Below are 26,272 nucleotides of genomic sequence, written 5' to 3' on the forward strand. Positions count from 1 at the left end.
GCGATGGCGGCTGCCTGAGCTCACCTAGCACGGCTGCGGCGATCGGGCCTGGTCAGGGTCGGGGTTCTGTGAGTGAACGGCAAGTATGAGTCGCAGGGCCCGGAGAGGCGTGTGAGGGGCAGAGGGACTGGGAAATAACGGCACCGGATTTGGTGACTCTGCTGGTTGAGAGGGGACAGGGTGAGGGGCCGGCATGTGGTGAGGGGCCGAGTGTGAGTGGCTAAGGTAGGGGAGTAGCGTAAGAGCCTAAGGGTGAACGGGCAAGTGAGGAGCTGGTCAAGAAGAAGGGCTAGGGATGCTTTTCGAGGGGCCAAAGGAAAGGGACTTATGAACACGGTTTAGTGAAGGGCTGAGGCACCTGTGGGCAGGGGTGAGGGCAACCCTGAGACCAGAGTGAGGGGGTACGGCCTTTGCGAGGAGGGGAGAGTAAAGGGCAAAGGCGGGATCATGCAGGCTGGTGGGAAATGGGTGAAGGAGTTGAAGCTAGGGCATGAGGGAAGGAATGAGGATTGTGAAGCTTGGATAAGGTTGAGGTTGGTTCTGGAGCCTACTTCGATGGACTGTCCTGCCCAGTGTCCTGCCTAGTCTCGGACCGAGTAGGACAGCTTGGGTGAAAGTGTTGTGCACTTGGCTTTAGGAGAACAGAAAAACGAAGGCGTCATGGGCAGTAATAACTGTGATAATGAAAATCATTTTTGAGGCTTAGTTTTTAACCAGAGTAATCACTGAAACTGTGGTTTCTCAGGTTCCTCTTTGGGGCTCCAAACTTGGAGATGGCTTTTCTCACGTAGGGTTTTTTGGCCACGACAGCCTATGTTTGTTTTCTCTCCACCTGCTTCTGGGCAACCTTACTCCTCTGCTGCTCCTCACTTTGTTTAGCTGTGGGGCTCTGATGGTTGTCATCTAAATTGGACTAACCATTTTCAGTTGCTAATTCTACTTTCATGAAAGTCACATGGTTTGTTACATACAACACTATATTTAGGCTCAAACAGAATGGCTTTGCTCTCAGTTTCTTTCAGTTAAAAAAAAATCCTACCTTTTTGAGGTAAGTTTATATACAATAAACTGCTCATATTTAAAATGTGCATGAGTGTTGCCATATGTTTACATCTGTGAAGCCATCACCACTTTCAAGATACTGAACATTCTACTGCCCCCTTTGCACTCCTATCCCTTTGCACTCATTCCTCCGTCCATGACACATTTTTGTGTTCACTTCATTAGTATTTTACAGATCCCTTTCTCCCTGCCAACCCATACTACATGAACATTTTAAAAGTTCTAGACAGCTGATCTAGTGGTGGACACTTCACTTTCCCACCACTAAATTTTCCTCTCTAGTGACTGTCGATCACAGGGCCCAGATACCTTCCCCAGCCTCAGGGAGATTTAAGCCTTTCCTATCCAGACTGTTTTCTTGAGAATTAGGGGCAGTCCAAGTGCAGGTTGCCATTCTGTTCTAAAGTCTCAGCCTCGGGACCAACTGTTCTGACCTATGGTATGTTTTCATTGCTTTGCTTTGGAGGCCATACATTTTCATGCTGATGGAACCCTTGCACCTACCCTGATGGGCAGAACCCTGTATAACCGACATGTGTCATAACAGGGTTTAGAGCAGTGATTCCTAAACACTGGGCCAAGGATAGTGCCAGTCCATGATAAAGATTTCATCCGTCCAAGGAGGAGGGCGAGAAGGAGAACATATGAAACATGAATTTTTCATAAAGATAAGTTCATTCTTAGATTACTCTTTTAGTGTTAAAGTGCTGACTGATGAAACAATGACAGTAGATGGTGGGTTTTAAAGAAATGGTCTTATTTGCCAAAATAAGACGTAACAAGCCTATTTCTAAAATTCTTTAGAAATTATTTTTACTGGTTCCCAAAATGGAGAAATTTAGAGTGATGATGGGTGGTTGTTGTTATTATGGTTGAGAAGGCCTAATTCTAGATAATTTCTGAAATTTGAACAGCATTCATTCAATCTCTCTTTTCCCTGGGTTTACATACTTTGTGAAGTAGGCACGGGCAGGAATTCTTATGTTATAGAAGATGACTCAAACTTATGAACCAGAGGTCACGTATGGTAAAGTGGCAAAGCTGAACCCAATCTGGTTTCCTGAGAGTGGGTGAGTTGGAGGAAGAAGGTTTGTAGCAGAGTGAAAGCCATGTTGACTAAAAGGCATGTTAGGTATGGGAAAAGTTGTAATGATTCAGAGGACATTATACTGGCAAAAAGCATTTTTTATGATTTGCAATTAGTGTGGTTCCAAAAGAGATTAAAGGGACTTTGAGGATGACATAGAGATGAGGGTTCTGTTTAATATTGTGGCAATGACATGGGAACAGGTATACATAATACCTGGATCACATTGTGTTAGTGGTCGGATGAGTCAAGTCATCAGAGTGTTCTTAGGGACTGTCCAGATTCTCAGGTGTTCTGGAGAAAGCACTGGATTTGGTAAGCTATACTGAACTCTGTTGAAATAGTGCAGTGAGTAAAATGGATTTTGACTTAGACATACAGCCCAGTGATAGATCTGAGAAGAAGTAACCTAAATGAGGGTGGTGATGTAGAGGTAGAAACATGTTTGGAGTGCTGTGTGTAACTGTTTATTCTGCATCTGCTATGCACCAGGCACTCCGCTCAGTGCTGGGAGAGCAAGTTCATTCATTCATATATTAATTCATTTATTCATTCAGCTCATGCTTTTTCAGTATGTAGTCTGTCCTTGTGAGGCTTACATTTGATGAGTTAACAAAGTAAACAAGACATGGTCCTCTGAGGTCTCAAGGAATTCTCAGTCAGGTTGGGAGAGGTAGATACATGAAAAGATAATTTTAGTTTAGAGAGAGAGTGTGAAATACAAAAGCATATCATGGGGATATAGTCTCTCCCTGTGTCATACATGTTCTGTGGTCTACCATATATCTGCGCAGGTATTACAGATTTATATATCCAAAACAGCACTCAGTGCCTTTGCTCTGAGAGCATGCCCTTGTATCACATGCCCTGTCTCAGTTCCGGCAAGGACTTCAGTGTCCTCTTCATTCTTTCTGCTTCTTCATCCCCTGCATTTAATCACTCACTAAAATCTTAATATATTTCCCTCTAAAGTATTTTCCTCTCCATCTCCATGGCTACTTCTTAACTGTTAAAGTTTTAGTTTACTTCTAATATCTTATCTGGATCCCACCCCACCCCCCCAACAGTCTCCTGCCTTCAGTCTTGCTCTTTTCTATTCTGTCCCTAGAATGATCTTCCTAAAAATACAAATGTAATCATGGAGCTCCTCTCTGCTTAAAAACTTTTGGCTCTTTGTGTTCTGTAGGACAACATCCAAATTCCTTAATATGGCATCATTTGGCCTCAACTCACCTCTCCAGCCTCATCGCCTGCCACTCCTTACTTTGTGTTCTAGCTTGAATAAATTGTTCACAGTTCCCTAACAAACATGTTACTTTTTTGAGCCTTGAGATCTTTGTAATAGCTGTCTCCCTTGCTAAGAATACTTTTTCTTCTCTGCCCAGTGAACTTCCCTTGTTCTTTAGGATAGTTCATTCTCTCCTCTTCTTTTTGACATCTTCTTTGTCATCATCACCCAAGAGGGGTGGAGAAAGAACTGTGTGTGACATGGAGATTCACTGCTGTAAAGGGGAATCAACGTGATAGAGGTTATGTAAAGGCTGTGCTGAAGTCAGGCGAGCTTCCCTGCAAGAAGCAGAAGTTCTTGGGGAGAGGGTAGGGAGTGAGTTGGGATCATGCATTGATAGCCCATTTTTCTTATACATGTTGGCTGAGGGATGGACAAGCAGGGAGGATATGTGTAAGCTGAGCTCTAGTTTAGTAGGCTCCTGTGATTTCCCCCCCACCCCGCTTGCCTTTTGTACTGCTATGAGGTTTTAATCAGATCTTTCTACTTTCGGTATTTACGGTAATGGCTCATTCATGCCTTCTATGTCAGTAATCAGTCTTCTTGCCTAGGAAGAGCTATTGTAGGGAGAGAAACCTTAGGACTTTTCTGACCTGTTCTTGAAAGGTCATTTTGGTCTCTCCCTGTCTGCTGTGGATATTGTAGGTGTATCCCTGCTCTCAGCTCCCTCCCTGTCTTGCCTCTCCCAGAGCAAAGGTTCATAAGGGAGGCTGAGCCACTTCCTGCCCTGTGCCTGCTATTCTGAGGTTGGTGGACACCCTTGCTGAATGTGCCTATAAGGCTATATTTTGTGCTATAAGGTGAGTGACTGACCTTGGCTGTTTGTGGGTCTGAAAGATCAGCTCTTCCTTCCCTCTTTTCCCCTGTGGCTGAGCCTGAACTTACATCTAGGAAGAGAGGTCTACTCTTTTTTCTAGACTTTGCAGTGAGACGAAAGGGCATAGTAATAAGGTGGTGATTCCATTCTCTTTGTCTTGTTATTCTCTTTGTCTTGTTTTGAACTTTGCTCAGTTAAGAGGGAATGAGAGAGTCTTAAGTAGGTGACAGGAACACCAAGCTATGGTCTTTTGTTTTTGCCGTATGTGAAGGGGGCCCAGGTTAAGTGTTAGCTTTTGTCTTTCTTCTGAGACCCTGATTTCAGCGTGGTTCTTCTCTTTGAGGTCTTTGAGAAGAGTTGAAGATGAGGGGATGAAGAAAGGTCCTGGAGGCTATCCTTCTTGGGTCTGAGAGAAGTGCCCTTTGTTGGTCAAGTAGGGAAGCAGAAGTGGGCACCCCAGTTGCAGTCAAGGTAGGAGTTGGTTGTTAATCTTTGAAATTGAGTTCTAGGAGCTGAAGGGAGTTCAGTTTTGGACATGTTAAGTAAGGTTTTATTTTGCTGAGACTGGCTGCTTTGCCCTTCCTCAGCTCACTAGATGATGAATGTGGGGTGGTAGGGATGGATGTGTCAGAGCAGGTTAGATATCTTCTCAGAGGTAAGAATATCTTGGTCAGATAAGACCAGAAGAAGGAAGGGAGAAAGGAAAATGTTATTTACGGAGAGACTGCTTTGTATGCCTGGCATGCTATGCAGATTATTTTATTTAATTTTTAAAACAGTAACAATACAAGGACACTGAGGCTCCCACGTATGAAGTGATTTATTTAAGGTCACACAGCTGGAAATTGGTGGACTGAGATTCAAACCAGAGCTCCTGTTTTACCTACTATTTTGTGTCACTCCTGACCTTAGGGCCTCTGTTTATTTTCAGTCCTCAAATGAAATATGATTGAGAAAGCATTCTGTAACCAGTAATGCTCTTGTACCAGTTAGGGTCCTTACAGAGGGCAGATTGCACACATTTAGTTTGGGAAGAATCTTATAAAGGGATTATATTTACAAAGGCATGGGCAGAGTTTAAGGAAACAAACAAGGGGGCTAGAGTCTCCCAGGGCTTCTAGCAGTGAGAGAGCTCATAAAATGGGACCTTTCTTACCAGTATTCTTGACTGTTGGCTTTGCTTTCCACAACCCATGCTTAAGGACTTGGGCAGACAGAGAAGTACCTTTTTCAGTGCGTCCCTGCTGCTGGTAGCTACTAGGGTGTAGGACTATCTGATGGTTTATAGGAAACATTGTGTGAAAGACTGAGTATCCGTTCTGTGGCTCTACCCCCTCTCACTTCTTCTCTTCTTCACCACCCCCATTCTCTTGGGCGAGTGAGTGTGGGAGGATTAGGTGGTTGGTGGGTGGTGATGGATACTAGCTTCCCCATTTCAGATTTCAGATTTTTTTTTTTTAAAGATTTTATTTATTTATTTGACAGACAAAGATCACAAGTAGGCAGAGAGGCAGGCAGAGAGAGAGGAGGAAGCAGGCTCCCTGCGGAGCAGAGAGCCCGATGCGGGGCTCGATCCCAGGACCCCAGAATCATGACCTGAGCCGAAAGCAGAGGCTTTAACCCACTGAGCCACCCAGGCGCCCCAGATTTTTTTTTTCTTAAAGATTTTTTTTTTTTATTATTTTTTTGTTTGAAAGACAGACACAAAGCAGAAAGAGGCAGAGAGAGAGAGAGAGAGAGAGAGAGAGAGAGAGAGAGAGAGAGGAGGAGGAAGCAGGCTCCCTGCTGAGCAGAGAACTGGATGCGGGGCTTAATCCCAAGAACTGGGATCATGACCTGAGCCAAAGGCAGAGGCTTAAACCCACTGAGCCACCCAAGTGCCCTTCAGATTTCAGATTTTCCTGAACCGGCACCCATCCTTTGTTACTGTTTCCTCCTTTCTCAGAGAAAGTGGAATACCTCAGTTTCTCAGCGTGGTCCTATATCTGATTTGTCTGTCAGTTATCCCCATCTTATTTGTCCACAACCTGTTACTTTCTTCATACTTTTCCTCATTTGACAGACATACTTGTGTCCTAAAATAAAACACCAAAGGATAAAAACTCTTTCTCTTGACTCCTCACCTCCCACCCCTCCTAGCTTCTTTAAGCTGTTGCCGTATTTTCATCCTTCCCTTTGTCACTGACTTTCCTGTATTGCATCTTACACTACTTTAGCTCTTAGTTATTCTTTAACTACTTACTTCCCTAAGTTTATCTAAAACTTGATTGCTAAAACCGACTGATCATTTTTAACATTCATTCTACTTAGTCTGTCTGTAAACTGTATATTTTGGCGATCTCCACTTTCTTGAAACTTCCTTTCCTTGATTTCTAGATTATCATTATTTCTTGTTTTTTCCTTCCATTTCTGGCTCCCTTCACAGTCCTCAAAGATACTTCCTTGCTTTCCTAATTTCTGGTTTTCCCCAGGATGTCACTCTCAGCTCCTTTCAAGATCTGCTGTTCTCTTTGGAGATTTCATCCATCTCCATAGCTTCATCTACCACCTATAAGTTGTTGATTCCTGGATATATATCTCTAGTCTTGATTTCACTCTTGAGCTCAAGTATAATGTTTCTCTTTGCTTTCTGATATCCTATAGATGTCTCAAAGTTTAACATATCTCAAAGCTCAACAAAGTTTATTCATCCTCTTTTCTAAAACACCTTTGTTATGCGTTTCTCACCTATTAATGGCATTATCTCTTACTGAATCTCCTATATGTGGTAGAGTCTTCAATTATCCTCCATCCATTTGTCAGGTCTTGTTACTTCAAGTTAAGTGGATGCAGATTATCTGCATTTGCATCCCAGTCTTGCTACTTACCAGCTGGTTAACTTTGACAGTATATTTAGCCTTTGTAGGTTTTGATTTTTTCATGTGTAAAATGGAGATACTAGTACATCTAGGGTTTTTATGAGGTTTGAATGAGCTACTGCATATAGTGCTTAGAGTAGAGCCTGGCATGTAGTAAGTGCTTAATATATGTTAGCTATAATTATTTTAAATTTAGCATTCAGTTCCACAAGCATTTTTGAAAGCCAGGCACTGTGTTGGCACTGTAATTGCAAAGAAGAATGAATGATATGGTCCCTTTTGAAATAGCTTGCTATTATTGGCAGAGATAATATAGCTGTAAATAATTTCATTATCACCTGGGACATGCTAAGATAAAGGTGAATCTCAGATTTATCTTTTCTAATTTTGCTCTTACCACCTTACTTTGTCTATCGTCTGCCTCTCTCTACTCCACCTTACACTGCTATCTGACATTTCTCTCTCTCTTTTTTTTTTTAATTAACATATAATGTATTATTTGCCCCAGGGGTACAGATCTGTGAATCATCAGGCTTACACATTTCACAGCACTCACCATAGCACATACCCTCCCCAATGTCCCTAACCCAACCATCCTATCCCAACCCCCCCAACCCCCAGCAACAACCCTCAGTTTGTTTTGTGAGATTAAGAGTCTCTTATGGTTTGTCTCCCTCCCGATCCCATCTTGTTCATTTTTTCCTTCCCAATCCCTCCAAATTCCTCATATCAGAGACATCATATGATAATTTATCTGACATCTTTTTTAAAAGCAAATTTGATCTTGTCATTTTCTTGTCTAAAAACCTCCTTTGTTTCCAGGGTGTCAATAGACAAAACCTAAACTTGTTAGCATGATACTCAGTGATAATGATACTCTTCATCCATATTTACCCTCCAACTCAATAATGTTTCTTTCTTCTCTAAGTAGTCTGTGATTAGGCCACCCCAAACTTGGAACTGATTTTCAAATTTGTCATGTTTTTTTCACAGTGCCATATTTTTGTACATACTGTTTTTAATGCGAAGGCCATTCCCTCTACTCTCTTTGTGGCCAGTATCTCATTGCTAAAGACTTAAGTCAGACATCACCTCTTTTCTGGAATCCTGTTATAATCTCTCAGGCAGAATTAGTTGCTTTCTTTCATGTCTCTGTAACTCTTTTGTAAGTACCTCTGTTTATAATATTCATTGGAGTTTTTATTTACGCTCCCCACCCAAATGTTTTTTTCTGTCTTCATATTTCCATTGATTACTTAGCAGAGTACTTAGTACTTTATCAGTATGGATGTATTTGAGTTAATCAGTGAGTGAGCCCAGCCTGATGTTCAGTATTGGCCATGCCCTTTTTTATAAGACTGTCTCTTCTGTTCTCTAGGTTTCCTTAAGCCTAGTTGCTACCTTTCTTTAGTTGTGAGTTGTTAATGGTGAGAGAGAGTATCTGGGTGGAAGGGAAAGATGTTAATGTAACCCGAGGGCAAAGTGTGGGGCTGGTGCCAGGTCTCTGGGTTCCTTCAGCCTTTGTTGAACTTAAAAGAGGAAGGACAACTGAACCACACCTTTCCTCTGAAATTTTTTTACTTGTCAGAGATAATATTGCTGAGGGGTGAGGGGTACGATAGAGAAGGAGCTGTGAGCTATGGTCTAGGCCAACAGCTGTTTTAGTACTTTTCCCCTTTCTTTACTGAGGGTGTCATGTCATGTCCCCAGGAGTGAGTGTTGTAAAAATCTGGCAGGATTGGGGTATATGTGTGTATATGGGAATGTGTCCCTGTGTTCTTTGCTGGAATGAAAATTGTTCTGCTCTTTTGGTTTGCTCTGAATTTCCACCTCTTATGTGTGTATTCAGGTAGTTAAGGGTCTGTTGGATTATTTCCTATTGGGTGGGCTTCTAGGGAGGGCCGGTGATTGGTAGAAAAAAAATTTCTTCCTCAGTAGTCCCAGGTGTCTGGAGTCAGATTGAGACCTGGTTTCTTTTCTTTCCTTCTTTTCTTTTTCCTTTTTTTTTTTTTCTAAGATTTTATTTTTTCAAAGTAATCTCTACACCCAGTGTGAACCTCCCAATGTGGACAGTGTGGATGGAAGAGTTCCATGCTCTACTGACTGAGCCAGTCAGGCACCTCAAGACTGGGTTTCTTTTCTTTTCTTTCTTTCTTTAAAGATTTTATTTATTTATTTGAGCGAGAGAGAGCACACACTGAGAGAAAGGTGCAGTGGGAGAGGAAGAGAAGTGAAAGGTGGGGGAGAAGCAGATTCCCCGAAGATTAGGGAACCCAATGTGGGGCTCAATCTTAGGACCCCCATCATGACCTGAGCCAAGGGCAGATGCTTCACTGACCTAGCCACCCAGGCACCTCAAGACTGGGTTTCTTGATCATTCATTTGTTTGTTTGTTTATTCATTCATTTGTTCATTCATTCATTCATTCACTTAAGCATTCATACATTCAGCAGATATTTACTGAATTCCTAGGTAATGCTCTGGTACTAGGGATACAGCAGTAAATAAAATAGATAAACCTTGCCCTCAGTGAGGTTGCATTCTGGTGGGAAAGCTAGACAAATAAATAAGTAAATAAATATCTTTAGGTGCTGAAGCCTGCTAAGAAGAAAGTAAGATTAGGAAGCTAGAGAGTGAAGGTGGGAAGATGTGCTTTTAAGATATAATTAAGTAAGGTTTCTCTGAGGAGATGGCATTCAAAAAGAATGGAGCGATGGGAAGAAAGTGAAGATCAGGGGAAGATTACTCCAGGCAGAGGGAATAGAGATTATTTAGGAAGACCTGTACGAGTAAATCAATCGTGAGGACGAGGATGGTAGGATGTTAATGCAGATTAGATCATATAGTGCCCTAGAGGCCAAGGTAAGGGATTTGGATTATTGCTAGTGTGATGGGAAATCTTTGAAAGGTATTCAGCAGAGGTGAGATGTAACATAATTAGGGTTTTACAAATACTCTGTGACTCAGCTCAGTCAGTTAAGCATTGACTCTTGATCTCACCTCAGGTCTTGATCTCAGGATTTTGAGTTCAAGCCCCACATTGGGCTCCACACTGCGCATGGAGCCTACTAACTAACTAAACTAAACTAAAATAAAATAAAACGAAATACCTGTCAGGGGAGGAGGGCGGGAGGCAAGACTGAAGCATGGAGACCAGACTGGAAGTTATTACAATAGTAAGACATGTTTGAGGGTAGAGGTGATAGGGTTTGCTGATGAATTGGATGTTGGAATTAACGAAAATAAATAAGGATGATGCCCAAGTTTTTGGTCTGAGCATGTAGGTGAATGTTGTTATCATTTCTTGAGATGGAGAAGGCTGGAGGAGGAACGGGTTTGATGGTAGAAATGAGTTCTCTTTTAAACACATTACATTTAAGATGCTATGGTGTGCGTGTGTGCATGGAATTTTCAGTGGATTGGTGGCTCTGGGTTCTTTTGGGAAAGTGGGAGAGGCAAACTCCTGTTGATCTCTTCCTTCTCTATCTTTGAATTAGATTTGCCGGTCGGGACTAGGCAGTGATCTCTGAACTCACTGCTCCAGCCTGGTGTATCTTTTGGCTCCATGGCCAGCTACTGGCTCCTGCAGACCGGATGAAGCAGACTAGAGACACAAGTGGAGAAAGCCTCCAGCTGGCAGATTCTTGGAGAGTGGCCCTCTGGCCGCTGGCCCTGCCCAGCCTGCCTCATGGAGAGGATGAACTGGCTGAGCAGACTGGCCTCCCGGGGCCCTGGGCACCGTGTACCTCAGGGGGCCAGTATGCAGACCCCTGTTGTGGCTGATCCTGAGACCTGCCTCATGGTCTTCAAAAATCACTGGTCCCAGGTAGGAGATTCTATGCCAAGTGGCCTGATTTACTGGCTGCCTGAGTTCTTCCAACCTACTGTGTACTCTCACCATCCCATTTAGTCATTATTTCATCTAAGATTCCTGCAGTCTTCTTTCCTGTTTCTTCAGGTGGTGCGTATCCTGGAGCGGCAAGGCCCTCGGGCAGCTCCTGGGGGTGCGGATGATCTCAGTGCTGTGCGCAACCACACGTACCAGATGTTGACACTGCTGGTAGAAGATCGTGCCGTCCCCTCAGCCCCTACGGCCCCTGGGCCCTTGCTGGAGTTTGCTCTGCGTGAGGACCTGCTAACCCGTGTGTTGGCGTGGCAGCTTCTGTGGGATGAGCTTGGGGATGGGGTTGAGGAACGGCGAGCCGAGCAACTGAAGCTGTTTGAGATGCTAGTGAGTGAAGCTCGCCAGCCACTGTTGCGACATGGTCCAGTTCGTGAGGCTCTACTGACCTTGCTGGATGCCTGTGGCCATCCTGTGCCCAGTAGCCCAGCACTGGATGAAGGCCTGGTGCTACTTCTCAGCCAGCTGTGTGTGTGTCTGGCCCGGGAGCCTTCATTGCTCGAGTTCTTCCTACAGCCACCTCCTGAGCCTGGAGCTGCCCCCCGTCTTCTCCTCTTTTCTCGCCTCGTTCCTTTCGTCCATCGAGAGGGCACGCTGGGCCAGCAGGCTCGTGACTCCCTACTCCTGCTGATGGCTCTGTCGGCTGGGAGTCCCACTGTGGGCCGCTACATTGCAGATCACTCTTATTTCTGCCCGGTCAGCACCTCCTGGAATGGGGGGTGGGCTATGGTTTGTAGACGTTGGATAGCATCTTGCTATCCAGAAGATGTGGAGGGGCTATGTATGGGGTCCTTCTCCTTTAGGTAGTAGCCCCTAGGTTTGAAAGAAGTACCTGGAGTTGGGGTGGGAATGAAACATGGGCTTAGGTGGATAGCACCAGTACTAAGGCTCTTCATGGGCCAGTGTTCCCAGGTGATGTCCTGGCACATTTGGTAACTAAATATCTGACTTGGGAATAGCTCTTTCCCCTATTCCTGTCAAAACTCTGGGTTACTTACTCCCCTGCTCCCCTTTTTTTATATTATCTGAGCTTTTGGTAACCTGTCCTTGGGGATGGCCCCCAGGTGCTGGCCACAGGGCTGAGTGCCCTGTACTCCTCACTGCCCCGAAAGATTGAGGTTCCGGGGGATGATTGGCACTGCCTGCGACGGGAAGACTGGCTGGGCGTGCCAGCCCTTGCGCTGTTCATGAGTTCCCTAGAATTCTGCAATGCAGTCATTCAGGTGGGACTGGGGTTCCCAGGAGGTCTGGTCTTTGGTCATTCTGGGGAGATAAGGGGGAAGGGGGCATATTCCCTAGAATTCTGCTCTTCTGCCATCTTGGGGGTGGGATGCCTGTTTGTACCATTCTATTCCCTTCCATACAGTGGCCACCTCACATTGCTCCTCCCTCTCTCTCTTGCACCCCTACAGGTGGCTCACCCTTTGGTGCAGAAGCAGCTAGTTGATTATATCCATAATGGGTTTCTGGTGCCTGTCATGGGCCCTGCCTTGCACAAGGTGAGAGTTATGGGTGGCAAGGCAAATCAGGGTATTAGGCTGAGGGGTGGTGACCTAAATGCCAGAACTAATAGGGGAGGCGGTGGGCAGGGTACTCCTCCCTTTTTCCATGTCTGTTCCTGCTTCTTCCTTAGAACTCAGGGAAAATAACTCAGTATATGTACAGGGAAGCACTAAATTTCCAAATTTTCCCTTCCCTTCGTCCAGACCTCTGTGGAGGAGATGATTGCCAGTACCGCCTATCTGGAACTTTTCCTGCGGAGTATCTCAGAGCCTGCTTTGCTCCGTACCTTCCTGCGATTCCTGCTGTTACACCGGCATGACACCCACACCATCCTTGACACCCTCGTTGCCCGTATTGGCAGCAACTCCCGGGTATGGCCCCTACCTCTGTCCTGGCTTACCTGGGTGAGCCATCTTCTCTCTCTGACCTTTGTTCTGGGAGGGTGTGCCTGCCCTTCTTTGGCCTTTGTCTCCAGCAGTCACTTCAAAGTTAGGTGGCATTTACTTTCCAGTATTAAACTTTTTATCATATTGGGTATAGATTTTAATCTACTGCCTTGCTTTTGTAATATATGAATCTAGAACACGGTTACTTTTTCTGGATAACTGGCTGCTCGTCATGACTAGAGGTTTTGCCATTGTGCTATACTTGTAGCTTTGGCGTGAGGTTCTCTTTAGCTGTGTGTTGTTCTGTGGCCTGCTGTGGGTAACTCGAGATCACTTCTCCATGTTTTATGTCTGCTTTGATAGATGATCCTGCTGCTACTGGTATGATTAGTTTTTCTCCCCTTTGGATTTGCTGCATTTGAACTGCTATAACTCAGAGCACCTATTCTGTCCACCTACCGACTTAAACATTCCTTTTTCCTGAACATTTATACTGAATGTTCGCTACATGCCTTACTGTTTTCTCGTACTAAGGATAAATGTTAAACAGGATAGACATGGTTGCTGACTTCATGGAGCTTCCTTTATAGACACACAAACCCATTAATAGAATAATTGAAAATTGTGGTCATTGTTATGAAAAAAACTAAACAGCGGGCTTAGGAAATAATAGGGTGGTCAGAAACCTCGCTGAGGAGGTGACATTGAGCTGAGACCTAAACGTCATGAGGGAGTTTGCCTATTGAAGAACAAGTGGAAGAAGAGTCTGGGCAGAGGGAACAACATGCAAAGTATATGAGATGGGGGTGAGCTGAATGTATTTGAGGAAATGAAAGACCAGTATAAGTGGAGGTGATGTGAGCAAGAGGGAGAAGGAAATGAGATGAAAGTTGAGAGGTAGGTAAGATTCAGATCATGCATGGCCTTGTAGACCATGGTAAGAAGTTTGGATTTTAACCAATATATGAAATAGGAGTAAGTAGTTTCTACGTAATAAAGACCCAAAGTCTTTCTAGGGGAATAAAGCTATTTGTTTAGTCATGGATTTTATGGCATTTATTTGGCTCCGCAACCATTTTTGTTTCCTTATTATAAATAATTGAAGTTCCCTAGGTCCATATGTTTAAAAAAGAAGTTCTTGGATTACTAAATGTTATGGAAAACTTGTTCAAGATAATTGAGATACCTTGAGATATCTGTAGTCAGCCTTGTGGTAGGTGAGGTTTCGGAAGAGCTATGAATAACTGAAGGGTATAGAATAACTAAGGGTGTCTGAAGGGTATCTGAATAATTAAGGGTATGGATGAGATATTTCACACTGACTCTGATGAGACCAGTGTTTCTGAACCAGGTGAACACTTCAGAATTTGAAAATGGCAACAACAACAACATATTCTAGGTTCTGCCTTAGCTTTCTTGAATTATAATACATAGGGCATATGATTTAAGTAATTATGATACATGCATGGATTAAGTATTACTGGTAAAAATCAATAAGGGATAGGAGTCAAAACTTTAATTTTATAAAGATACCAAAAATGGTTTATTTCTCGTTATGCTAAAGTTAAACCATGGTCTTATATCTTTAACCTAATGGGATGTCCTGTTCGTGTTTTGGGACCATTGATTTCCTTCTTGAGGTTGATTTTTTTTTTTCCCTATGTGAGGCTCTGTCTTCCTTTCATCTTAGTATTATCCTCACTTCTTTGATTCTCTCTCATATTCTTTCGTCTTTAGCATTTGTTTCTATTAGTCTTGCATTTGGTCCTCTGGTCTCAAGGGCCTTCAGATTCTTGGGCTATTTCTTCCTGGTTCCTGCTTCTTGGAGGAACCAGAATGTTTCTGATTTCAGGATGTCTGTGTTAAATGTGTAATTGCTTTCCTTTCCGTTGCTTGGCCTTTTTAGGCGTGAATCAGTTGCCCTGACTTTGAACTTCTTTAAGCTTGTCTTTTGTGGCTTAAAGTGAATCATGCTAGCTTATCAGTCTGTGTACCCTGGCTATCTGTTTTAATTTCCTATTACTGTCATAGCAAATTACCACAAATGTAGTGCTTAAAACAACATGGATTTATTATCTTGCAGTTCTGTACATCATACTATGACACGGATCTCATCACGCTAAAATCAAAATGTTTGGTGGGCTTGTGTTCCTTTCTGGAGGCTCTAGGAGTAGATCTGTTTACTTGCTCGGTAGGGTTGTTAGTAAAATTTGTTTCCTTGGAGTTGTAGGACTGAGATTCCTGTTTTCTTGTCAGCTGTCAGCAGAGGACCATTCCCATATTCTGAGGCCAACCAAATTCCTTGTTTCATGGCTCCCTTCCATCCTCAAAGCCATCAATGATGAATCAGGTTTCTCTCATGCTTCAGATTTCTTTTCCTTCTTCTTTCTGACCCAGCTGGAAAAGGTTCTCTGTTTTTAAGGACTCATGTGATTTGATTGGGCCCACCTGGATAATCCAGGCTATTCTTCCCATCTCAGATTCCATAACCATAATCATATCTACAAAGTACCTTTTGTCATGTAAGGTAAAAATACAGATTCTGATTAGGACCTGAGCATCTTGCATCTTCGGGGGGCCATTTTTCTACCTACCATGAGTGTGAATGTTTCCTTTGCTAGTTAAAATGGTCAGGGTAAATCTGAACGTTTTCACTGTCCAAAATGTGAACTGCTCTCTCATCTCTTTCCTGCTACAGTTGACTTTTAATGCTCCCACAGTCATTTAGTAACTGATGAGCACCAGACTGTGCAGCGGTGTCCTGGCCTAAGACCCAGTAGTTGGTCTTCAGGGAGCTCCAGGTATACTTGCCATGAGGGAAGTAGAGAGAAAGTGCTGTGGGGATTTGGAGGAGGATTTTGAGGGAGTGCTTACACACATCTATACTCTTCCCTTCTCTTCACCTAGCCAGAGAAGAACCACTTTCTTATTTTCTAAAACAAATGGTTCCCTCTATTCTGGACCCACCTATTTTTTCCTTTTCCTGTCAGCTGTGCTTGAGTTTCTCTTTCTTCTACCTTCTGAGAGATACACCAGTATTGGAGAGGTGACTCAGATTCCTTGTTCACAGCCCCACCTACTTCGCAGCTGGGATTCTTCCAGGTTCCCTTTGGCTTCTGCTTGGCCTCGGCTGTGGTCTCTACTGACAGGCATTTACTCAGTTATCATATTGCTGTTGGCTCCTGGTAGTCATTCACTCAGTCCCAGTATTTCTTGGGGTCTCTCTTCATGGGTACTCATTCCATAGCCAGAGAGTCTGCTGACATGTGTGTGGTCTATAGAAATACAGAATCTGACATATGGTTCACTCCTATCTATGAACAGTGAAGTCTTGCCTATAAAGATCATATGAGCATTTATTTAATAATTGAATGATTATTATATGCCAGGCCCTGTGCACATTGTTACTCTAGGAGTGGTTGGTTGGGCCTGGGGCTGGGGGGTTCCCATTTGGTAAACATCTTGGAGGGTAGAGAGCTTTTATGGTGACTCCCTCCCTCCTCCCCCACCTCCCCAGCTCTGCATGGTCTCTCTGAGTCTCTTCAGGACCCTACTGAACCTCAGTTGTGAGGATGTCCTGCTGCAGCTGGTTCTCAGGTACCTGTGGGGACAGGGCTGAGGGATGGCTGATCCTGAACCCTCCAGGCCTTGTGCACTGCTGGGCATTGGGTTGTATTGGGGTTGCTCATGTGTTTCCTGGCTTAGTCATATAGTTTCATTGGCTTGATGTTCTCCCAGGTCCTGTCCTTCCTGATCTATCCTGTGTCCTTTTTCTGCTGTCTTTCCCAGGTATCTTGTCCCATGTAACCATGTGATGCTGAGCCAGAAGCCAGCTGTACGTGATGTGGACCTATATGGACGAGCGGCAGACAAGTTTCTCTCCCTAATCCCCCGCTGTTGTCGGCATCATGCCCCTAGCCCACCCCGTCCAGAGCATGCCTCATGGGCACGAGGTGGGCCTAGCAGAGAGGCAGGGAGAAGGGAGGACACCACGGGTATGGCCTGGGTTCTGAAAAGCCTAGCAAGAAGGTGGGGCTAGGGTGTGCGGAGAAGGGTGGCCATGAGTGGCATTCTGTCTTTGTGGTGGTCGATGAGGGGTCTTGCAGGGTAGATCCTTAACTCCACCAAAGAAATGTAGCTTCTGAGCAAAGTTGCTCTTCTTCATTCCAGTCCTGTATTGTTTCTATTTTCCATTGTTTCTTTGGTGTTATGGGTGGTGAGAGGAGGTGGTGGATGCTGAAAAGCTTAATTAGGAGGGTGGAGAATCAGCTGCCTGAATAGATCACATGTCTTTATTGCTTCATTGTCTTCTTTATCAGTCTCCGTAGGTGTCTTATCCTTCCTCTTAGCCCTCTGTCTCTTTGATCCCTCTTATGTTTTTTCCCTCTGTAGGCCCTGGAAGCCCAAGTGTTGACTCCTCTTCTGTGGTGACAGTGCCCCGGCCCTCCACACCATCTCGTCTGGCCCTGTTCCTGCGACAGCAAAGTCTGGGTGGCTCGGAATCCCCAGTTCCAGCCCCTCGCTCACCAGGGCTTGCTGCATCCCCAGCCTCCAGCCCTGGCCGAAGGCCCAGCCCTGTGGAGGAGCCTGGTGAGCTGGAAGACAATTACCTGGAGTATCTGCGTGAGGCACGCCGTGGTGTGGACCGGTGTGTCCGAGCCTGCCGTACCTGGTCTGCCCCGTATGATGGCGAGCGGCCCCCTCCTGAGCCCAGTCCTGTTGGCTCCCGGACTAAGAAACGCAGCCTACTGCCTGAGGAGGACAGGGACACTGTGGGGGAAGGGGAGGATGAAGAGCTGGGGAGTGGGGGGCTTGCTGGGGGTTCAGGGGAGGGCCCTGGCCTCCTGCCCCCTCCCCAGGTCAATGGGGTGCCAGGACCATGGCCTGAGGGGGCCAAGAAGGTTCGTCGGGTACCTGAGGAGGGAGCTGGGGAACTGCCAGAGGGCACCTCCGAGGGCATGGCAGGACTAGAGGGCTTTGGGCAGGAGCTCCGGGAACTGGAAGTGGCATTGAGCAATGGGGGGGCTGGCTCAGAACCCCTGCTAGAGCCTCCACTACCTCTTGAGGAGGAGGAGGCCTATGAGAGCTTCACCTGTCCCCCTGAGCCCCCTGGCCCCTTCCTCAGCAGCCCTTTGCGGACTCTCAACCAGCTGCCAAGCCAGCCCTTCACTGGTAAGCTATTTAGCCTAGGCCTTCTCCTTTTTACACTCTTTGCATGTACTTGACATGTTTGTGCTAATATCTGAGATTTCTTGGCCATGTCATTTCTGTGTACTTGCCCAGCTCCTCATCCATTTTGCTTGGGTCCCTTCCAGACACATATCATGTTGTACTTAATGTCTCTGTGTCTGTCTGTACATCTTCCATGCTTGTGCTGATTTGAGTATTGATTTATGTCTGAGCCTTGTATGTGTGTCCTATGTGCATGTTCCTCCTTTTCCCTAGTCTGGCCTTTTCCTGGGATTGTAATCAGGGTGTTCTGTGTTTGGTGTTTCCTGGTGAATCACAGCAATATATCTGAACAATACATATGGAGGACATACCTGCTATCCTCTATGTGAGGCACCTGTAAGCCATGCTGTTCCCACCTGTATATTTGTCTGGATGTTGGGTCTCTTGTCAACTTTTCTGTAGCCCAGGATCAGCCCTTCTGGTGTTCTTCCCTTACTCTACCCTGGCCTTCTTTCTTCTCCCAGTCTCCTCAGAGAAGGACTCAATTTCAGGATTTTCTTGTTTTCTCTCCTTGGGCCTTGTTGGTTGCTATGACTACCCACTAAGACTTTCTTCTAGTCTTACGGTTAGTAGTAAGGACTAAAACAGATAGCGTGAAATATGTCTTGGAGGGCAAATGACAAAAGTGTGGCCTGAGTGCTCCAGTTGAGTTCTTTGGTCTTTCCAAAGACCCTGGAGCTAGACCTGACCTGACCAGTTAAGTCCTCTTCGGTTTTTGTTTGAGAGCCAGCTCTACCAATCCTGGTTCTTATCCTTACTACCCTTCCTGTAGGGAGCAAAAAACCACCTCTGAGAAGCAGTGTAGTGCTTTGGACTGGACACACCTTGAAATAATGTCTGTTCATGTCACTGATGCATTTAAACCACTTACTGTGATGCTGCTGCATTGGGAGAACTCAGCACATTGTAGCTTTTTACTAGGATAATCATCTCTTGAGTGCATGGCAGATAAAAGTTGACCAAGGTATCTATCCATCTTTTGGTTGTTCGCAGTCAAGTTATCGTGCCTTGATCAGTCCATGTCCTTACTGGCCTGGGATATGCTGCTTGCACAGCACCAAGGCTTCTGCTCTAGAGTCCTGATAGCTCCCACTTGCAGACTACAGAAAATGGCTTTCCATTTGTTTAGGCTTTGCTCCTTCCTGCTCAATACCACTAGAAGGTGGTATGCAGTTTTACCACATTCTTGAAGCATTAATTGAAGCTGTATCCCTTTTCTTCTTTGTAAACTCATCTGAGATTTTTGAATTTTCTCTTGCAAGAGAGTCTCAGGAAATAAGAGAAACAGTAGGACAAAGTTATGTGGTATCTTAGGGACCCTGTTAAACTAGGGTTTATGGAGCTAAGGCTACTCATGTGCATCTGGAGTGGAGAATGTTTTTCAGAATTCACTGCCTCTTTGCTTTCGTTGTTCTCCTTAGTTCATAGTGCAGTTCTTAGGTATAATCCGTTTCCCTCACAGACCCCTGGTCAGATAGACTGTGGTGGTTCTAGAGTCCTCATGCTTGGTGATCTGGCTCAGTTGAGACCAGTTCTCCTGGTAGATTGTTTTCATCCTTTCTGTTATCCTCTCACCCAGCAAAGTGTCTGCCCTCAATCAATTTTCTCTGGCTCTGAACTAATCTCTTTTTTCTGTAAATTCTCTTCTGCCTTCTTGGTTCCTGGTTCTTGAACAGAGCTGATTTCTTCTTTGGCTTCCAGAGATTTCTCTCCTATCTTGAAGTTGGCTTGTGTAGGCACCTTTGTCTTTGCTACAGTTCATTCTTGGTTTCTTCTGACCCAGGTGTAGTGTTATCCTCTGTTTTGTGTGTAACCTGATTCTTCTTTTGGTTCCAATCACCTTCTTGCTTGTTCTTTTTTGTGTCTCCTGGGTGAAGCTTTTTAAAAAACCAAGAGATGTTATGTAGCTTATAGTTATTACGGAATACTTATAATTTGTTTGATCTTTGGCTGACTGCTTTATAATAGTATCTTTTTGATCCTTTTAATAATCCTATGAGGTGGGTATATTTTATTTTGCCAAGTAGGAAACTATGCTTGGAGAATTTTGGTTCATCCAATACTTAACTAGTAAAAGATAAAGCTGGAATTTAAAACCAGGTCTGTCTGACTCCAGAATCTATGATCTGGCTCTTCATCTTAAGTGTGTGTAAAGCTGGCATCTGGACTCCTGTGGGTCCATCTGGTGTCTGCCATTTCATCTCCAGAGTAGGTGATCACAGGATGCTTAAACATATACCCGGAGATTGACATACAAATAATTTTCACCTAGTGGCATGGTGGGGGGTGTGTCTCTTGGTTTTGGGAGGAATGAGTGCGATGTGCATTGTGTTCAGGCCTTGTATCCTTGTACCCACCCCTCCCAGGCCCCTTCATGGCTGTGCTCTTTGCCAAACTCGAGAACATGCTGCAGAACTCCGTCTATGTCAACTTCCTGCTGACGGGGCTGGTGGCCCAGCTGGCCTGTCACCCCCAGCCCCTGCTCCGCTCTTTCCTGCTCAACACCAACATGGTCTTCCAGCCCAGTGTCAAGTCCCTGCTGCAGGTGTGCGATGCATGCATGCATGGGTGCGTCCAGGCTCCGTGGCGGGCCAGGCCCGCAGCTGGAGTGGCCCTAGGGGGGCTGGGAACAGACCCAGTGGGACTAGGAAGGACTCTCAGTCTAGAGCCACACAGAAATATCATGAAGTTGTGCTTCATAGGTGCTGGGTTCTGTGAAGAATAAAATTGAGAGCTTTGCGGCCTCCCAGGAGGACTTCCCAGCACTGCTATCCAAAGCCAAGAAGTACCTCATTGCCCGTGGCAAGTTGGACTGGGCTGAAGGCCCTGCAGCAGGACCTGCCCCCCGCCGCTCTGATCCCTTAGGTGAGGACTACCCCACCACTCCACCCCTTTCCTTATCTTCCCTAGACAGCTAATTAGTCCAGGTTAATTGAGTTCTTATTAAGGGTGGAGTCTTGTGCCATGAAGTTGCAGAAAATTGAGTCTCAATGTTTGTTGTCTGGCTCTAGTCAGAGGATAAAATACAGTTATGTCCACTCAGAGCCAAATCAGCAGCACCAGCAAAAATTATTCTAGGAGTTGAGGATAGGCAAGGGGACAGAGTAGTCTCTAGGTTGAGGTATTGGGAAAGGACATGGTATTTGACATAGTCCTTGAGAGATATTTGACGTGGTCCTTGTGTAGGCCAAGGAGTGGGATGGCTTTATTCTTTTGTCTAGGGGACCACACGAACTATTAAGTTGGAGCAGGGGATTTAGAAGGTGGTGAAATTGTTTGTTAATAAGGCTGAAAAGATTTGGCCAGAGCCGTAGGTGCTCAGATGAGAAGTTGGGCTGGGTAGAAGTTGTGATCTTTCAGGCAGTGAGAACCCTTTGGGTGTTCTTAGATATGACAGCGGAGAGATAAGCATGTTAGTTCATGTGCTAGGTGAATTGGAGCCAGGAGAAAATGGAGTGTAGCTATGACCAGCAAGGCTTGAATTAGAATAGTGGAAAAAGAAAGGAGGAATTGGATAAGGTAGAAATGGGAAGGAAGTATTGGCAGAGTTTGGTGAATGGTTGTGGGGTGCAGGGAAGAAGGTAGAGTTAAATATGACCATGCAGCTTTAAATTAGAGCTTCCATTAGTAAGTGTCTGTGTACTTGCTCTGTGTGTTGGCCATTGTCTTTGGTACAGGAGACTCAGGGAGTTACAAGATGAGACCACTGCTTTCTAAGAGCTGATAGTCAGTCTAGAGAGTGAATATAGAAGTGTCATTACTGAAAAAGCAAAGTCCAAAGGTGGTGAATGTAGTGTACCAGGTCAGAATTAACTTCGGATGGGAAAAGGTTCCCTGCCCCCTGAAGGCAAATGATACTCATCCTGGAGTTATGGTAGGAGGAAGTGATTGTATCCATGGATTTGTGAGGTGTAGAGGGGAAGGTGAGGAATTGAAGTCCTTTATTTGCTAATCAAAGTAGGAGGCAAAATAATGTGCTAAAAGCAAGAGAGCAGGGTGAGATGCAAGATCTTGAGAGATAGGAGTTGGGAAGACAGTACCATAATGGTTATTTTACAGCTGATGTTCCTTAGCATGATTTCCTCATGGTACAGCACTGTGACTGTGTCTTATTTCCATAGTTGTGGTCCTGGTTCACTGTGGAGGTAAATAAGGGATTGAGCCCTTGAGTTCATAGATTTCTCTATGAGATGGAAGACATGTGCACAAGTTATTACAATACAGTGTGATAAAGGCGGCGAAATGGGAAGTCCGTGGGGGGCAAATCAGAGGAGGTTTCTCAGGGGGTGGGGATAATGAGATTAGGTCACGGGGCTAATGAAAACAGTGGGGAGAGTAAAATTAAGGCATAGAGGGCTACAGAAGCATGAAAAGAGGGTTGAAGTTTTCAGGAAGAACAGATAGGTGTGGGTACAAAAGCAGGGGAGGGTGTAAAGAGTTTGGAGAAAGGGTTGGAAGGGGCACGTGAGCCTGGTTGTGAAGGGTTCTGAATGCCATATTTAGTAAATCTGTGTAGCATATTTCTGTAGCCAGTGTTTGAGACAGAGAATGAGAACCATAGCATGATATAGACCCTAGATCCCTAGAGTCTAGGCCCTACATATTGTGCAAAGATCCAGAACCAGTAATCGAGGAAGAAAATTAGAAGAGAGAAGGCAGTATTTTAAATGGTTCATTTGAGTCTAAGCTGAGGTAAAGTTTTCTGGCCATGTGAAATTGTCTAAGCTGATGTGAAGTAAAAGGATGGCTTTGGTGGATATAAGAGAGGGACTGGTGGTAGGCGGAGTGGTGGCACAGGAGAACAGATTTTGGAAGGGTAGTAGGGTATGGGACATGTGGTAAAGCCCATGAATTGTTGTTGCATATATGGCCCTGTGGGTGTGGAAGGAGCAGGGGATGTGGGTCATGTGTTACAGACAGGCAGAGGGAAGGTGGAAGTGGTTGGCTCCAGTGTAGGAGCATAATGTAAGGGTGTGTTAGGGACTGAGGAGACAGCTTAGTGGTAGTAGAATAACAGTTGGAAAGGGAGGAGTAGTAAGAGAGTCCCTCAGGGTGAGAGGGCACGGAGAAGGTCTTGGATGGGAATGAAGTAGCTGAAGTGTTGACTGACTGAGAAGGCTGAGGGTGATGGTTGACTGGGTGGGGAGGCTGGATAGAGGGAAGAAGGCTGGGCAGGCAGCATTTTGGTTTTAGAGTCATAGTTGAGATGTTCGTGAACCCAGGGAGGGGGGCATCTCTCTCAGACCGAGAGAGTGTGCCTGACCCCAGCACCTTCACAATCCCCAATACCCATTTATTCCCAGTGAAGAGCCGGAGGCCGTCCTTGGGGGAGTTGCTCCTGCGGCATGCACACAGTCCAACCAGGGCCCGGCAGGCGGCACAGTTGGTTCTTCAGCCTGGGAGAGACGGCGCAGGACTTGGCCTAGGTGGGGGCTCCCCTGGGGCTTCAACTCCAGTTCTGCCCCCTCGGGGTGGGGCCCCAGAGCGCCAAGGTGAGGCTCTGCGAGTCAAGAATGCGGTCTACTGTGCAGTCATTTTCCCTGAGTTTCTCAAGGAATTGGCTGCCATCTCCCAAGCCCATGCTGTCACCTCGCCTTTCTTGTTGGATACTTCAGAGGAGGGATCTGGCCCTCCTGTCTCAGGCTTCGGGCCCCTCAATCCTTAACTTTCTTCCATGGACAATCAGGGCCTCACATGGCCTGGGCTGGGGCCGGGTTATAGGCTCCTTTTTATGTTTGGAGGCAGTGGCAAGAGGACTTTTTAATTTATTTCCAATGAATGTTTTATGGAGAACTTGTTGCAATATGTATAAAAGGGAAATCTCTATTCTGTGCTCATTCTTCTTTCCCACCCTTTTTTCTGGGCTGTGGCCCCAGGAAGGTTGTACATAAATGGGGAGGTTAGGGGTACTTTGTCTCTTGTGAGGACATTGGTGCCAAGGTTTCAGGGTGCTTCTTATGCCCTTAATGGGTGAGGGGGTCATGGAGCCTAGGGGAAAAAGTAGGGACTCTCCTCCGGCCCGCAGAAGGAAGAAGCAGCATGGGCCCAGCATTTTGGGCAGCAGCAGCTGATGTTTATTGGGGACCAGTATCCCTATGCCAGATCTTGGGGGCCTCGCCCCCTGCATTTCTCGCTTCAGCTTCATGCGTCGCTGTCGAACTCTGAGGACAGACCCTGCAGCAGGGGCAGGGACATGGAGTGCCGGTCGGGGTCCCCGGGTCCCCCACCCTGGACTCCTGGTGGGGGGCTGCGGGGGCTGAAGAGCCAGTTCTCTGCCAGGGTTGGGGATAGTCACAGCTTGACTCATGCCCTGGTTTTTCTGCCTCCCTGGTCCCTCCCTGGCCCTCTATGCTGTGCCCACCCCCTCACCAGGACCATGCTTCCACCTCATTGCCCCTGGCTCCCTCACTCCATCCCCTGTCACCGGGATCCAGTGTGGAGTTAGGGGTTCCCCATTGCTGGGCACACACTCCTGTATTCCCCATGCCCTCCCCCCTTTACCCAATCCCATCCCTTTCAGCTTCATAACACCTAGCAGTACCTGACAACATCTGGGGCCCCCTGCGGAAGGGGTTTCGGCCCTTGTAGGAGAATCTGGTGGGTCTGCCCTCCGGCCCTTCCTGAGGAGGTGGTGTAGGTGGGCCTGGGACAGGTGGGGGCACATCAGCAGCTTCAGGGGTATTGGCAGCGACTGATGTGAGGGCCAGAGGTGGCATGATGCCGAGGTTGGGTCTGACCCAGTTGGCACCATGGGGCAGTGGATCTTTGGTCAGAGGCTTCTGTGGTCCCAGCACTCCTTTGGGCTGCAGTGAAAACTTGAGGCAGGAGAAGGCGACAGGCAGTGACCGTTGTAACCGGAGCAGCTGGGGCTCACGGGCTGTAGGTACCAGCCCCAGCTGCAGCCAGGAACAGGAGAAGACCTGGTAGATGACATAGATGCTGTGGGTGCTTCGGAGCCAGGGAAGATTTTGCTGTAGGCTCACCTGCCCTGGTGGCAGCAGCAGGAAGGCCACCTTCTTACGCAGGCCACCCATGTGCAGGCGGATCCGGCAGGGGTGCCCTTCCAAAAGTCGCATTTCTTCATAGGTTATCTCTGCTCGGCCATTTGGTGAGTATTCCCGAGTGCAGTGGGCAAAGGCACCCTCGGACCCTGCCTGCTCCAGGAGGTTTGGTAGTGGCCCCACTGGTTGTAGTGCCCGCCGACCCTGCCGACCTGGTAAAGCCAGGCGGGTGTGGGCTGGGCGGGACTGCTTCACTAGCACACCCAGTAGGTCATAGCAGGCCGCATCCGACAGGAAAGGTACTGCCACTACATTGGGCCCAAAGCGCTCCTCGATAACCTGCAGATGGCCAGTTTACAGGTCAGTGACTGAGTTAGGGTCAGGAGTTACCTGGTAGCCTACTCTAGATTGACCCTCCCATTGTTCACTGTGCAATTACATCTCCACAACGTGCTTCCTGCTTATTTCCTAGTTCTGTCTAGTTCTGTCTACTATTTGCCAGACCCTACTGGATACTGGGAGTACATAAAAGCATGAAACTTCGACCTCATCTTATCATAGCTGAGTCTAATGGAGGAGATGAAGATGTAGATGGTAGTCAGCTAAGTAATAGAGAGCCAGGTGTGGAGGAGACCAGAAGTGACTTAACAGCTTTTGTCTTTGATAGAAGGGGATCAGAGGATTTCTAGTTTCTAGGTGGTAATACTTAAATTTTGAAGGAATTAGCTAGGTAGAAGGATGGTCAATCCAGGGAAAGGATACAGCCATTTAAAAAACTGGAACTTAGAAACTAAGAAGGGCACATTCAGGAACACACTATTTCACACTGCTTAAACATAAGGTCTGAAGAGGGACAGACACATAGGAACTAGACTATGAAAGATCTTGAGTGTGCTAAGTAACAGAAATTTGATCCTGAGGGCAATGGAAAGCCATGTGAAGGGCTCTAGGTGAGAGGGACAGGATCAGAGAGGTGCTTTAGAAAGTTAATTTTGAACAGCAAAACAAAATAAGGAGAGAGAAATATCAGTTAAGAGTATTGTATTACTGCAGGCAAAACATGGTGAGGCTTTCTAAACTAAATGGAGGAACTAAAATAATTGGGGAAGATCTTTAGGTTATAGAATTAGTAGAACT

At 46.0% G+C, this 26,272-nt stretch overlaps 2 protein-coding genes across 5 annotated transcripts in view; one reads left to right on the top strand and one right to left on the bottom strand.

The window, feature by feature from the left end:
* LOC111159354 (family with sequence similarity 160 member A2) lies at positions 1–25,365 on the top strand. 4 transcript variants are annotated; one of them, XM_022521754.1, is made up of 12 exons: positions 1–68; positions 10,610–10,938; positions 11,071–11,709; positions 12,078–12,131; positions 12,426–12,512; positions 12,720–12,887; positions 16,420–16,499; positions 16,692–16,897; positions 17,295–18,074; positions 20,501–20,679; positions 20,837–20,999; positions 23,438–25,365. In XM_022521754.1, the coding sequence occupies exons 2-12, from the start codon at positions 10,801–10,803 to the stop codon at positions 23,797–23,799; spliced, it is 2,856 nt and encodes a 951-aa protein (XP_022377462.1). In that variant the 5' UTR covers positions 1–68; positions 10,610–10,800; the 3' UTR covers positions 23,800–25,365. The 4 variants fall into 4 exon arrangements, with proteins under 4 accessions (XP_022377462.1, XP_022377461.1, XP_022377458.1 ...); XM_022521753.1 differs by having other exon boundaries at positions 2–68; positions 12,078–12,236; positions 16,692–16,855; XM_022521750.1 differs by having other exon boundaries at positions 14–68; positions 12,078–12,236.
* LOC111159355 (chromosome unknown C11orf42 homolog) overlaps positions 24,186–26,272 on the bottom strand; it is a 7,969-nt gene continuing 5,882 nt past the window's right edge. Inside the window, exons 2-3 of the mRNA XM_022521755.1 lie at positions 24,676–25,474; positions 24,186–24,406 (exon numbers count right to left, since the gene is read on the bottom strand). Of these exons, the coding sequence (XP_022377463.1) occupies positions 24,276–24,406; positions 24,676–25,474 (930 nt within the window). The 3' untranslated portion in view covers positions 24,186–24,275. The remainder of the gene's footprint in view (positions 24,407–24,675; positions 25,475–26,272) is intronic.

Source organism: Enhydra lutris, unplaced genomic scaffold (assembly GCF_002288905.1).
Source record: "Enhydra lutris kenyoni isolate GAN:26980312 unplaced genomic scaffold, ASM228890v2 scaffoldscaffold68, whole genome shotgun sequence".
In the NCBI taxonomy this organism is placed as follows: domain Eukaryota; kingdom Metazoa; phylum Chordata; class Mammalia; order Carnivora; family Mustelidae; genus Enhydra; species Enhydra lutris.

Coding starts and splice junctions, on each gene's coding strand:
- LOC111159354 (XM_022521750.1), top strand. CDS start 10,801: ATGGAGAGGATGAACTGGCTGAGCAGACTGGCCTCCCGGGGCCCTGGG. Junction 12,237..12,425: donor TCTGCAATGCAGTCATTCAG/GTGGGACTGGGG, acceptor GCACCCCTACAG/GTGGCTCACCCTTTGGTGCA. Junction 12,888..16,419: donor GTATTGGCAGCAACTCCCGG/GTATGGCCCCTA, acceptor CCACCTCCCCAG/CTCTGCATGGTCTCTCTGAG.